Source organism: Martes martes, assembly GCF_963455335.1.
Source record: "Martes martes genome assembly, chromosome: 15".
Taxonomy (NCBI): Eukaryota; Metazoa; Chordata; class Mammalia; order Carnivora; family Mustelidae; genus Martes; species Martes martes.
In genome coordinates, this window is record NC_137903.1 from 51,650,750 (window position 1) to 51,666,040 (window position 15,291).

The 15,291-nt window shown below is 39.9% G+C and overlaps 1 protein-coding gene across 1 annotated transcript in view; it reads left to right on the top strand.

Moving 5' to 3' along the window:
- STX6 (syntaxin 6) overlaps positions 1-15,291 on the top strand; it is a 46,818-nt gene that overhangs the window by 15,131 nt on the left and 16,396 nt on the right. The window contains exons 2-3 of the mRNA XM_080824448.1: positions 5,565-5,734; positions 8,281-8,375. Coding sequence (XP_080680574.1) covers positions 5,565-5,734; positions 8,281-8,375 — 265 coding nt within the window. The remainder of the gene's footprint in view (positions 1-5,564; positions 5,735-8,280; positions 8,376-15,291) is intronic.

Sequence of the window (15,291 nt, forward strand, 5' to 3'; positions counted from 1 at the left end):
TCCCAGGACCCTGAGATCATGACCTGAGCCGAAGGCAGTGGCTTAACCCACTGAGCCACCCAGGTGCCCCTAGATTTGTTTTTCTTGCTAAGTTTTGAGAATTTTTTTTTAAGGATTTTATTTATTTATTTGACAGAGATCACAAGTAGACAGAGAGGCAGGCAGAGAGGGAGGGGAAAGCAGGCTCCCTGCTGAGCAGAGAGCCCGATGCGGGGCTCGATCCCAGGACCCTGAGATCATGACCTGAGCCGAAGGCAGAGGCTCAACCCACTGAGCCACCCAGGTGCCCCAGTTTTGAGAATTTTTAAAAAATTATATTCTAGATAAAAAGACATTGATCAGTTATGTCACATAAATGTTTTCCTCTGGCCTTTGTACACATTTTACTATTCTATGTGACAGACTGAGAGTATGGCAAAGCACTTTTGCTATATTATGAAATTAGATGGTGTCTCTGGGAAAAGCAATTTGTGATTGAGTTGCTAGCTGAAATAGCTCGGTTTTTTTTTCCTCCACAGACTCTCGTTTTTACTTGAAAGTATGCCTGGCAAACTGGCTATTAAGACTTGCATATGTTCTCAAACTTCAAAATTACCTAAAAAGTACTTGAGATATTTTCTCAAAAATGAAGAAAGTGAACCTGTCACTTAATAGACAATTGGCAGGTTTTATTGCAGATGATAAAATTAGAGACTTTTTTTTTTAAAAATAGAATTTTGGAAAGCTTCTGTCAACTCCTATTATCTTACAGGTTCCTAGTAGTTAACTTTTTCTGATGAGATTGGTGGTAGTGTTATATGATTTGGGATATTGTTTAATGAAAAGAGTCAGCATTTTCAAGGCCTGTGGTACTCAGCAAACCAATACTTTCCAGATGACCAGTATATGTGATAAAATCAAACATGGGTAGGTAAAGGATCCATTCAAAATACAATGGATGGTAATAAATGAAGAGTTGAAAAAGTCTTTGATACGGTTTCAGGTTCCACATTGCACCTAACCTTTAAGAAACTGCCACTTTGTTAAGTTTTGGTAAGGGTCAAAAAAGAATATCCACAATTAACTAAACAGGCTATTAAAATACTCCTCCCTTTTCCATCTGTCTATCTATATGAGGCTGCATTTTCCTCTATACTTCAACAAAACATGTCAACAGACTGAATGTAGAAGGAGATAGGAGAATCCAGCTGTCTTCTGTTAAACTAGATATTAAAGAGATCTGCAAACATGTGAAACAGGGTAATTTTTTTTTGTTTTAGAAGTTTTATTTTGCAAAAAACATTATATTAACATGTAGCAAGTTTAGTATGTTTGATTACTTGATAAATACTTTTTAAACATCTGTTTGAAATTCCAATATGGTGAATGGCAATAGATAAATAACCCACGCCAATCTTAAGTTCTTTTTTTTTTTTTTAATGTTACGTTAGTCACCATACAGTGACTAACACCATTCACTGTTTGCATATGATACCCAGTCCTCCATGCAATCCATGCCCTCCTTAATACCCATCACTTGGCTCACCCATCCCCCCCCCCCACCTCCCCTCTAAAACCTTCAGTTTGTATCCTGGAGTCCATAGTCTCTCATGGTTCACTCCCCCTCTGTTTCCCTCCCCCCCTTCATTTTTCCCTTCCTTCTCCTAATGTTCTCAATGCTATGCCTTATGTTCCACAAGTAAGTGAAACCGTATGATAATTGACTTTCTCTGCTTGACTTATTTCATTTAGCATAATCTCCAGTTCTGTCCATGTTGATGCAAAAGTTGGGCATTCATCCTTTCTGATGCCTGAGTAATATTCCATTGTACAATCCAAGTTCTTTGGGGTCTTCAGTAATTCTGAAGAGTGCAAAGGAGCCCTGAGATTTAAAAAGTGTATGGAGGCACGTCTGGGTGGCTCAGTCGGTTAAGCATCTGCCTTGGCTCAGGTCATGATTCCAGGGTCCTGGGATTGAATCACCTGTCAGTTTCCCTGCCCAGTGAGAAACCTGCTTCTTCCTCTCCTCCCTGCTTGTGCTCTCTCTCACTGTCTGTCTGTTTCTCTCTATCAAATAAATAAAACCTTAAAAAAAAAAGTGAATGGATTGCTACCATAGAGAATTTAATTTGAGCATATTGTCATGTTCTGGGGATGGAGAGTGTGGTATGCCCTGGCCTCAGGCTTCTTTGGTTTAAGGCTTCTTAGTTCTCAAAAAGGAATTTATATGTACTTTACAGAATTGCTAATTTTAATATTCTTTAAAATGAGATGTCATGATCGATGCCTCTTTAACTCTGTCTTCTAGTACCATAGGTGATACTCAACACCTAAAAATAAACCCAAGTACTCAGTATTATGGGAAGATGTGTACCTCTTTCTCTACCAAACCAGACAGAAACCATAGGAAAAAGTAAAAAATGCATGCTTAGCCCCTCCCGTTTTTATGTTAAATAGAGTTTCTCATTAACACAGAAGGTATAAGGCTGATGTGGGAGGAATAATGAGAGGACCCTGCTAACCTTATACTGGGTGTTGAACAGACCTGGGGACATGTCACTGTTGGCCATACAGCTCAGTGATGTATTCAACCTGGCCCCATAGCTCTATTCTCTGTTTTAAGACTCTTTTAGCTCTCATGAGTATTCTCAAACCGAAATATTATTGTAAGGCCCCTTTCTTCATTTTGCTAGTGCTTTATCTTCGGGTTAAACTGTCAGAGGGACGAGGGTGCATGTGGTTTCTGTCTTAAAGCTGTAGGCAGCAAACACCCTGAGTGAACCCCCAAAAGTACCAGTTAAGAAATCATTGAAGGATCAAAACAGATCTCTTAGTTTAGGTGCGTGAAGATTATAATCTTTGGTACAAGCGACCATATAATTAATTATAAAATGATTCCTTGTTGGCTTTTATATGCAATAATATCCAATTATAACATTTTTTTTCAATTATAACATTTAAATTGTGAATATTGGCCCTTTGTTAGGTGGCTAAACTTTATTGTTGTTTTTCTTTTCTCTTCGTATCTTTATTTGCATGTACGAAAAGTTACAGTGTCATTCTCTCTACACTAATATAGAATGCTGCCTCAAAAGTGGTTGGTCTTTTTTTTTTTTTTAACCCTTTATCAGATAGATCACTTGTGAATATCTCTTCCCATGAGGGAGGCTACCCTTTAGTTCCGTTGATTGTTTCCTTTGCTGTGCAGAAGCTTTTTATTTTGATAAAGTCCCAGTAGTTTATTTTTGCTCTTGCTTCTCTTGCCTTAGGAGACATGTCTAGTAAAAAGTTGCAATGGCCAGTGTCAAAGAGGTTGCTGCCTGTGTTCTCCTCCAGGATTTTGATGGCTTCCTATTTCAAATTGAGGTCTTTCATCCATTTTGGATTTATTTTTGTGTATAGTGTAAGAAAGTGGTCCAGTTGCATTCTTCTGCATGTGGATGTCCAGTTTTCCCAACACCATTCGTTGAAGAGACTTTTTTCCATTGGATTTTCTTCCTTGCGTTGTCAAAGATTAGTTGGCCTTATGCTTTGGGTCTGTTCTGGGTTTTCTATTGTGTTCCATTGATCTTTGTGTCTGTTTTTGTGTCAGTACCATACTGTTTTGATGATGACAACTTTGTTATAGTTTAAAGTCCAAAATTGTGAGGCCTGCAGCTTTGCTTTTTCTTTTTCAAGATTGCTTTGGCTCATGGGGTCTTTTGTGGTTCCAGATACATTTTAGGATGGTTCTAGCTCAAAAAATGCTGTTGGTATTTTGATAAGGTTGCATTAAATGTGTAGATTGCTTTGGGTAATACAGTAATTTTAACAATATTTGTTCTTCCAATCCACGAGAATGGAAGTGGGAAAATTTTTACAACTTTGTGACTTTATCTAATTTGAAAGCATTCTAAATCATAGCACTTAATGGCCTAGTTTCACTCTCTAAACAAGAAACACACTTGTCTGCTATGTGTATGTTTAATACATATTTAAGTAATAATACATATTTATATTTAAAGCTAATAATACTAGGAAATCTTCTAATGAGATTTTGGATTTAAAAATGTCTCAGATTAAAGACAAGCTGCTGAATGGGAAAAGATATTTGCAGATGACACCTCTGATAAAAGGGTTAGTATCCAAAATATATAAAGAACGGATACAGCTCAACACCTGAAAAACAAATAATCCAATTTAAAAATGGGCAGAAGACATGAGTAGGCATTTCTCCAAAGAAGACATATGGATGGCCAACAGACACATGAAAAGATGTTTAACATCACTCATCATCAGGGAAATCCAAATCAAAACTACAACGAGTTATCTCCTCACACTTGTCAGAATGTCTAAAACCAAAAATGCAAGAAACGACAAGTGTTGACGAGGATGCAAAGAAATAAGAACTCTCCCGTGCAGTGTTGGTGGGAGTGCAAATTGGTGCAGTCACAGTGGGAAACAGTATAGAGGTCCTTCAAAAAGTTAAAAATAGAGCTACCCTGTGATCCAGGAGTCATACTACTGGGTATTTACCCAAAAACAAATACACTAATTTAAAGGGATACATGCACCCCTATGTTTATAGCAGCATTATTTACAATAGCCAGAATATGAAAGCAGCCCAAGTGGCCATTGATAGATGAATGGATAAAGAAGATGAGGTATATATATATAAACAATGGAATATTAATGTAACCATAAAAAGAAATTAAATCTTGCCATGTGAAACAACATGGATGGAGTTAGACGGTATAATGCTAGATGAAGTCAGTCAGAGAAAGACAAATATCATATGATTTCACTCATGTGGAATTTAAGAAATAAAACAAATGAGCAAAATTAAAAAAAAAAAGACAAACCAAGAAACGTACTCTTAACTATAGAGAACAAACTGATGATTACCAGAGGGGATAGGGGTGGGGGGGCTGGGGAAAATAGGTAAAGAGAATTAAGAGTACACTTACCATGATGAGCACTGAGCAATGTATGAAATTATTGAATCGCTATATTGTACATCTGAAACGCACCTAACACTGTATGTTAACAATACTGGAATTAAAACAATTTTTTTTAAGTCTCACATTAAAATACTTCCCTTCTAAAAGGCTAGTTGCATGAATATAACCCTTCCTCAACCCTCTTTCCCCTCACCTCCCCCCACCCCCATCCCCCAAGAAAAGGAAAGCTGTGTTAGGACTCGTTTTTGTGAATACAGATTACTATCACATGAAATGGTTGCATGTGTGAATGTTAATGGCACTTTAGTTAATTTGTAGGACTTTTAAGTATAGGCTCTTCAGAGAAAATCTTGCCTTCTCAAATATTTCTCAAAAAATTGTCCTTCTCAAATAAACCTGATATGGCTATTTAAATAATGACCATTTTATTCCAAAATCAGCTGAGAACGTAATACTGTTATTCTTAAAGGTTTGAACTTTGATATTTGTTTGTGAAGAGCCTTCCATAAAGGTCTAAAAACACTTCTGGGGATGGTAGTCGCTGAAGATGGCATGTGATCACGGTGTTAACTAGGTCAGGCAGTAGTTAACTTGTTCATGGAACACGTCTGTGATTTCTGTCCTTTCCCTTCACCTTGATTACAGAGAGGTACAGAAAGCAGTCAACACCGCCCAGGGATTATTTCAGAGATGGACAGAGCTCCTACAGGACCCCTCCACGGCAACGAGGGAAGAAATCGACTGGACCACCAATGAGCTGAGGAACAACCTCCGGAGCATAGAGTGGGATCTCGAGGACCTTGACGAGACCATCAATATCCTTTTCGATGGTGCCTGTGCCGTTGGGGTCAACAGAAAAGTGAACACGTTTTTATCCTGATGTCTCAAGTACATCGATTAGATTCTTTCTTTATAATTGATTGATAGTACTTTTTTTTTTTTAAAGACTTTATTTATTTATTTGACAGAGAGAGATCACAAGTAGGCAGAGAGGCAGGCAGAGAGAGAGAGAGAGGAGGAAGCAGGTTCCCTGCCGAGCAGAGAGCCCGATGAGGGGCTCGATCCCAGACCCTGAGATCATGACCTGAGCCGAAGGCAGAGGCTTAACCCACTGAGCCACCCAGGCACCCCGATAGTACCCGTATTTGTACCTTGACACTCTTGAAATAATTGCCTAGTAAGCTAAGGTGTAAGGCCACCTTCTTCTACAGTGCGTGATAAATCCGGCCACGTGGAGACAGTGTGGTGCAGTGGTTCAGAGCTCGGTCCCTTGAGGCAGACCGTGTGTTCAAGTCCTGGCCACACCAGTTACTAGCCATGTGGCTTTGGGTGCCTTGCTCTCTGCTTCAGTTTCCTCTTCAGTAGAAAGTTCGGTAACAGTGGTACCTATCTCATAGGGTTGGTGTAAGCTGAGCAGGCAAGTGGGGGGCCTGCCACGCAGTGAGCCTCTGGGAGTGTTAGTCATTATTCCGTAGAGCTGTATACAGACCAGTGTCCTACACTGTTAATTAGAAACCAAAAGAAAATCCTTTTGTGGACTTTTTCCTGTTCAGGAAGTGATGTGTTACAGTGCTAGTGTCCAAGAGAGGCATTTTGTGCCATGAGACTGCATTTAGTAAAAGCAGATCTATTAAGTCATGCTGTTGTTGGGAAGTCCACTGACCTGACTGACGAACCAGAGAATGATGGCCTTTTTTCGGCTGGAAAAATTCCAGTTAATCAAAAATTTTGAAGACATGCCAGTTGCATGTTCTCACTTCTCTCTTGTTCTCTCTGTGTGATCTAGGAAACCAGCTTTTCAGGTTCATATGCAGTTAATAAGTGGAGGGCGTTATCTGTTCATATTTCTATTCATCATATGACCCTGGGTACCTTTTAAGTTATTTTTAAAAGTATATTGTTAAAAATTAGTGGAACAAAACGTGAGAAGGTGGGATCAAAAACACAGGTACAGGGAGATACCTTGAGATAGAGGGAAGAGAAGAAGATTGGTGAGATGGAGAAATTGTGAGAAAAGAGGACAGAAGTGTTAACAGGTGCACGCACACCTTGGAGATACTGTGGGTTTGTTTCCAGACCACCACAGTAAGGTGAGTATCGTGGTCGCAGTAGAGGGACACAAGTGAATTTTTAGGGTTTCCTGGTGCATATAAAAGTTTTGTTGACACTATACTGTAGTCTATTCAGTGTACGACAGTATTTTGTCTAAAAACAATGTATATACCTTAATTTAAAAGTACTTTATTGCTGGGGCACCTGGCTGGCTCAGGCAGTAGAGCATGTGACTCTTGATCTCAGGATTTTAAGTTCAAACCCCCTGTTGGGTGTAGAGATTACTTTAAAAAAAAAGTCTTTAAAAAAATACTTTATTGCAAAAAAAGTCTAGTCATCATCTAAGTTTTCAGTGAGTCACAATCACAGATCATTATAACAAATATCGTAATAAGAAAGCTTGAAATATTGTAAGAATTACCAAAATGTGACAGAGACATGAGGTGAGCCAATGCTCTTGGAAAATGGCACCCATGGACTTGCTCGACATAGGGTTGCCAGAAGCCTTCCATTTGTAAAACACACAGTGTCTGCTAAGTGCAGTAAAACGAGGCACAATAAAACGAGGTATGCCTGTGTTTTCATCATTCCTTCAGCAAATAATCGTTGAGTGTACGATGAGCTGGGTATTTTGTTAGTTACTGCGATTGGGGTGATCAAACAGAACAGTATACCAGCCCTCGTGGAATTCATGGTGGGGAGTAGCGAAGGGCTCAGGGGACAGGGGAACAGACATTAATCAAATAACAGCACTATGTATTTGCAGGCAGTAAGAGAAAAGACCAGAGAGCCATGTGAGCGTCTGACGCGGGGCAGCGGGACCAGGCTGGGAATGAGATGATTAGGGGAAGCTTCACTGAAGAAGCCTTGACCTCTAGAGGTCAAGGGTTATCCCAATAAGCAGGGTTAGCTTCCTGACATAAATGAGATGGTCTGGAACAGCAGGTGAAAAAGGCTTGCAAAGTGGTCATGGGAAAGCTGGTCTGGAGTCAGAAAAGAGTCAACAAAGAGTGCTGGCAGGCATCTGGGAGAGCCCGGCTCAGCCACGGTCTGCCCACCATGGATTTGTAACGAACTCAGCAAGGGCTGTTGTTTCTTCACGCAGGTGGGTCTTCTCCACTCCGAGGCACGGAGACCCTCATAGCTGTGTGGGAGGAGAAGGTTTGAGAATGATGTGTGTCAAGTTGACAGTGTTTTAAGAAACATTGAGACAGATTTTATTGCTTACCTGTGAGAGATTTTGTGGTTTAACATGATGTTTGTTAGGTTTTTAATGATGAAATTGCTTTCCCTTGACTTTTTGACCCACGCATAGTTGAAGCAAATCCTAGAAAATTCAACCTCGATGCAACTGAATTGAGTATAAGAAAAACCTTCATCACAAGTACTCGGCAAGTTGTCAGGGTAAGGAATATCTTACTGTGTTACTTGTGCAAGAAATAGCCACACTTCTCAAAACTCTTTCTTAATTGTAAACTAATAGGTCAACTCTAAAACGACTTTTTAGTATGCATTAAATGTCAGTGTCCCTCCTAATTTCTCTGATTCAAATAAAGAAATTTGTTTTAGTATTGTCTGGTTTATTTCTGGGAGCAAAAATGAGAGTAGGTAACTGGCTTTGGGAGGTTACTTGTCCATAGCTCTCGTTTCTCCAAACCAGTTATCTTTTTGCCTCTTAATTTCTTGGTATACTGTATTTTTGGACAAAAGGAAGAACTACTATTGTAGAAAGCATTTGGTTTCTTGATTGATTGGTAATCACTTTGCATTGTGAAGAATGACTCTTACCAGGTTTGGATAGCGGCCTCTTCCACCATCTGAATTGCTTCTGGAACTTGTGCAACCCATGTTACTGACATTTCCATATACAACGGCTTGACAGCCTTCCGGGAGCTGCCCAGAGCAAGCATCCATTAGAGTGTAAAACACCAATCCAAGTGAACAAGTCTCTAGTCTCAAATTATAGAGCTAATAATCTATTGTTTAAAAAAAAAAAAAGAAAAGAAAAACAAGGAGAAAATATCATTTAAGTCAAATCTTGTCTTCTTGAGATATGTTTGTATTTTGAAACTATATGGCTAAGCCATTTGATTAGCATAACTAGATGTAAGAGAACCAGCTGTCTTTAACATATGTACTAGAAAGCAGCTTCCTTGAATAAAGAAACTTGGGATCATACCAGTGCTAACATATGGCTTTTTAGGAGTCATCTCAGGCAGGAACCTTGCTATGTGTTTGCCAAAGACTTTATGTCATGTGATTTCCTTTTGAAATTATTTCAAATCGTAGGTTATCACTGAACTTTAATTCTTGTGTCTTCTTTTATTCAGTAGTTGCCTTTCTGTGTGTGTGTGTGTATGTGTGTATAAATTATTGTTAAATAAGCCCATAGTTTAATGGGCCAATAACCTTTTGGGACATGGGTACATCATTGATGTACACTGAGCATTTGTATTAGACAGTCCTAATTTCTAGCCAATTCAGAATGCTGTTCTGATAAGAAAGCCCCCTTTTCCGATAAGGTAAGTCCCCAATATTTATTTTATAAATATAGTTTGCTTTTTTATTTTTTGTAGTAGATTTTCTGAATGACACTTCTGTAGAGGCTGGTATTTAAGTGGCCCCTGGCAGTGAAGCACAAATTCCTGAACTTGGTCATTGTGTTTGTTCTTTTCGCAAGATAGTACTTGTAAATTTTGCACATTGAGATTCAGAGGTGAATATATTGAAAGTTAAGTTAGTTGGTATAATTGCAAGTAGAAACCAAAGTTCATTTTCTAATACTTGAAAAAGGTTTTTAAAGTACACTCTTTGAAAGAAGTATTCTTTTTTTTTTTTTTTCTTAAATTGTATTTATTAGAGAGAGAGAGAGCATGAGAGGAGGGTCAGAAGGAGAAGCAGACTCCTGGCTGATTGGGCAGCCTGACTTGGGGCTCGATCCCAGGACTCCAGGATCATGACCTGAGCCGAAGGCAGCTGCTTAACCCACTGAGCCACCCCGGCGCCCCAGAAAGATGTATTCTAAACCAAGTCCATATTTTATATGTAGTGTTGCAGTCCTTCTAGAGTTGAGGTCTAAATCATACTTAACTATATAATCCAACTGAGTATTTTAGAGTTTCTAATCATTCTTGTTTTAGTTATGACCCATTTTTGGGGAAGCTGTTACTGTTACTGTTTACTAGTTGTAGGTTAGCAGTACCTAACTGAGTTTTTGCTGATCTAATTTTGATAAATTCTAACTGAAGTCCTCTTAAGAAGAGAAGGAGGTAGTCATGGTGCTTTTTTTTTTTTTTTTTTTTTTTTTTTAGCACCTCGTGTTGACTGAACATTATTGCATTTAGTTAAGCAGCATTTGTAGACAGAGATCTCTGGGTTCTAATTGGAGGAGACGGAGGGGAGTCACAGAGTTCGCCGATTTGGGAAATGAGACCTAAGACCACGCTCCAATTTGGGATTTGTCTTTCACAAGCTCATGTAAACTCCTCTGTTAACCATTATCAGTAGGTTTTCATTCAGTTGCTGATGCCCGCAGTGCTTTCTCCTTCTCAGGCGGGAGAGTCAGTGATACACTGTACATTTGTGTCTGTGGTTGTTCTCTCTGAAGAATCACATCTTTCTCTTTTTTTTTCTTTTCACTTAATGTCCATTGGTTTTGCTTTTAGAAGCTTTCCTTGTTTTAAGCATCTTGTTTTCCCAAGTGTCTTTTAAGGTTGTACAGTTTAGTAAGTTTTGCTGGCAGTTTTTACTGAAGAAAGCAAAATATTCTTTTGTGTGCGTAAATAGCCTTTGATAATTTTGAAGTAATCATTTGTACATTTGTGGGGTTATCGCCACATCAGTGATTTTGCATGGGGAATTTTTCTGTTGCGGAAATCTGTTCCAGGAGTGACCACATTTTCACTTCGTAGCAGAAAGTTTTGCAGCGTGTGGCAGAGGAACTCGGGGAAGGAGCTGTTAGGAGAATGGAGTTCTAGGCTCATTTGAGACCTTAATAAATTTTCATTGTGGCAAGTCAGTTAGCTTCTTTGGCTCTGTGTTTTCTTTATCAATTAAACGGTCCTCTTCGACATTTTCTAACGTTAATTTTCAAAGGAATGAGAACTGTACATCCCTGTGGGGAAAGAAACCCAACTTGTTCCAACCCAAGAATTGTTCACTCTTCATTCTAAGTCAAGACAGACATGGTTAACCAACAAGGATGAGGTGTGCAGGGTGGGCACAGAGGACATTGGGATATGAGACTTCTTAGTGGGAAGCACTGGGATATATGTAGTGTCCCATTCACTCAGTCTGGAAGACACCATGACGTGGGAACAGGAGCGTAAATAACCAGGACTTGTATTGGTCTTTTGGCAGACGAACCAAATCATATTGGTACTGCTTCTTGACTGCTGGTTCTAAACTTCATGTGTTAGAAAGACGATTGAGTATGTTTTTGGCCTGATGGGTTATTACAGAATGCTTAAAACTGTTTAGTGACTAAGCTTAAAATTCTTAAATCCTAATTAATCATACCAGAATGTAATCTGTTGCATGGTGTCTCACAACTTTTAGCATCTGTAGAAACGTAATCCTAATAAGAACATAATCTGTTGCATGGTGTCTCACAACTTTTAGCATCCTGTAGAAACAATGCCATCCTGGAAGTAAAAGCCTAGTGCTTTACCTGCTGCCATGGCCACACACACAGGGTGCACACCACACAGCTGTTGGAGAAGTCACGGCCGTGGGGGCTAACCGCCCCTCCCCCCCCACATATATTTTATTAGAGTAATGCATGTTCATTAAAGAAAATTAGAAAACTCTTAATAAGAGAAAAAATAGAAAAAGAAACCGAAGCTAAAACTAATAAACACAAAACTTTGTTATGTTTTCCCATAGTCATTTTCTTAACACATGGCAGTTGTGTTTTACATTATTGTGATCATACTGTTAAGCAATCATATGCATTTTTTAAATTTTGCCTTTAAAAATTAAAGGTAATCCATACTTGCTGTTTTTAAAATGCAAGTAATTTTGCTGTATGAGAAAGGTGAAAATGCCCCCTGCCCATTCTGTAATTCTACTTCCTAGGAATAATCACTGTTAACGGTTTTATGTATTGTCTGTAGCCATTATATGACCCTGAAATAGACTCTTGAAAGTAATGACATATTATTCTGGGTTTACTCTAAGTTTCTGCTCTCTGGTTTGGACCTGCTGCTTATTTCTGTTTTTCTTTCATATTATAAATAACAATGCTGTGTACATCTTTTCTTTTCTTTTTTTTTTTGGTATATATTTTACTTTTTTTATAAGATTTTATTTTTAAGTAATCTCCATACCCAATGTGGGCTTCTAACTCACAACCCTGAGATCAAGAGTTGCATGTTCTACCGACTCGGCCCGCCAAGCACCCCCTTTATATTGTTTTCTTAAAATAAATCCTAGTAGTGGAATTGCTAGGTCAAGGTCATGAATATTTAATACAAATATCATAGCTCTTGATACAAAATGTCAAGTTTTCTCAGAGTCCAGTTTACCTTCCAGCCATTGTTGAAGAACAGTAGTGTTTTGTTTTGCTTTTTTATTGAAGTATAACAATAGAGAAAAGTACATGTCTCCCAAGTACACAGCGTGAAGAGTTTATAAACTGATCCCAGCCATGGAAATAGCACCTCGGAGCGTTCCAGAGCAGTCCCGGCCCCCCCTGGAAGGTTCCTCTTGCCCCTTTACAGTCTTTAATTCCTGCTCGTTGGCCTGACTTCTAACAGCAAAAACACATTATACACCTAAAGTTCAAAGTTTACTTGAACTTTGGTTACTTTTTCCATACACATGTGTTGATATTTTCATTATGCAAATAATGTTCATTATTTTGAAAAAAGGCTTATAAAATGTATTAAGTGCATTTTTAAAGCATCTATTGTCCAAGCCAATAAACATTTCAGATATTTGCTCTGCATAGTTAGTAATACACATAGGATTGTACTGCTGTTATTATTTGACTAATTCAGAATGTCATCTTAAACTCTAGTTGGTTATTGGGAGCATGCAGTCTAGGAGATCCTTATTAGGTGAGAGGCTCACTTCCAGGCTTCTAGAATCTAGACCAGAGCAGCTCAGACTTCGTAAGACTCACCCAGGGACTTGTTAGCTGACCTTAGAGTCTGCCTGAATAGATCTGGGTGGGGTCCAGGGACCTGCATTTTTTCGTTTTTTTAAGATTTTATTTATTTGAGAGAGAGTGGCGGCGCAAGCGGGGTGGGCGTGGCAGAGGGAGAGGAAGGGAAAGAATCTCAAGCAGACTCTGAGCGCAGAGCCCTTGGGGCTCAATCTCATGACCCTGAGATCATGTCCTGAGCTGAAACCAAGGGTCGTACACTTAACCAGCTGGGCCACCCAGGCGTCCAAGAGACCTGCGTTTCGCCTCCTGTGACTGACTCAAGCAAATCTCATACATTTAAGAACTCTGGCTTGTATAACTGAATTCCCTTTGTTTTAAATATACCAGTATCTAGGGCGCCTCGGTAGCTCAGTGGGTTCAGCCTCTGCCTTCAGCTCAGGTCATGATCTCAGAGTTCTGGGATCGAGCCCCGCATCGGGCTCTCTGCTCAGCAGGGGGCATGCTCCCTGTGCGGCACCCCTCCCCCGCCTGCCTCTCTGCCTACTTGTGATCTCTCTCTGTCAAATAAATAAATTAAAAATATATATATTAAAAAATATATACCAGTGTCTATTTCTTTATTTTTACGGTGAATATTTTCTTTTACTAAGTATATTTTTCTCGGTGTTTGTGGATGGGCTTTTATTTTTTGTCTTTTGAAGTTTGTGAATGAATGAAATAGGGAGAGAATCCTATTTCTGGGTCAGCTGGACCTTAGACGGAGCAGCCCTCAGATGCGCTGCCCACCCAGGGTCATTTCCAAGGGCTCGGGCACCCTCTTGTTGAAGGCCCCCAACCGCAGGGAGCTCGCTCCTCCTGCAGGCAGCCTTTCTTACCTGGGGCAGCACTGGTACTTCGCGACGGGTTATAGGAAAATGATCGCTCCACCTTTGCTCTGCTTGATTAACACTTTTTTCTACAGAAACACCAAAGTGAGCTTCTAAAAACATGAACCAGAATACTCCATGGCCCTGCTTAAAATGCCTTAAGGCCTTCCCATTGCCTTTGCACAGGGCCTGCCATCCATGTAATAACAGTTTTACATTTTTTAAAGGATGATTAGAAAACACACAACAGAGTATATGACAGGGACTGAACACTTAATATCTACTCCTTTACAAATAAAGTTTGCCAGCCCCTGCCTCAGGATAAAATCTAAGCCGCCTGAAGCCCCCCCCCTTCCCTTCTTCCCCCCACCCCTGAACACACAGTTGGCTCCTTCAGCCTTTCTGGCCTGCCTTCTCCAGAGCTAAAGGCACTGAGCTTTTTCCTGCCTCTGGGCTTTTGTACTTGCTGTTCCCTTTGCCTGGAATTCCCAGCCTGTAGCTCTTTCTGTTGCCAGCTCATCCTTGCCCTTCAGATCTCCATTCCAGTGTAACCCCCAACCTTCTAAAGTGGTGTCCATCATCCACGCAATTCAGCCCTGTCTATCCCCTTCCTTCCCAGCACCTTGCCAACGTGTCTGTGGGATTACTGTTTGCCCCTTGTCCGCCGCAGTACCCGCTCTGCGTGGGCAGACGCCTTCCCTTGCTCATGGTACCATGTGGGTGCGTAGTAGGCTTTCGTGAGCATTTGCCGAACATAGAAATGGGCGCTTGGAAAGCTGAAGCAAGGTGGTCGTGATTCAGACTCAGCACAGTAGGCATCGCGAGAACTGGCACTGTTCGATCTGCTGTTCACCTGTCACGGGGCGTGGAAGAGGTTTCTAAGAGCCTAATATCTCAACATTTGCATCTATAAAATAGCCTACTTGCCAACAGAAAATTATAAAGTATTTTGGCAGCCTTTCTTTTTTTTTTTCCAAAGAAAATTTGTATTACAGTAATCATGTATTCAGTTCTAATCATTTTATTTTTATTTTATTTTTTTAAAGATTTTATTTATTTGTCAGAGAGAGTGAGCACAGGCAGAGTGGCAGGCAGAGGTAGAGGGAGAAGCAGGCTCCCTGCTGAGCAAGGAGCCCGATGTGGGACTCGATCCCAGGACGCTGGGATCATGACCTGAGCCGCAGGCAGCCGCTTAACCAACTGAGCCACCCAGGTGTCCCGAGTTCTAATCATTTTAAAGTATATTGGGTTGGGGTTAAATATAAGGAAAAGGGTTCATATTTAATAAAGTATTTTGCTTCGGGTTAAGGAATGGATCCATTCATTTTTCTTTCCATACAAGATT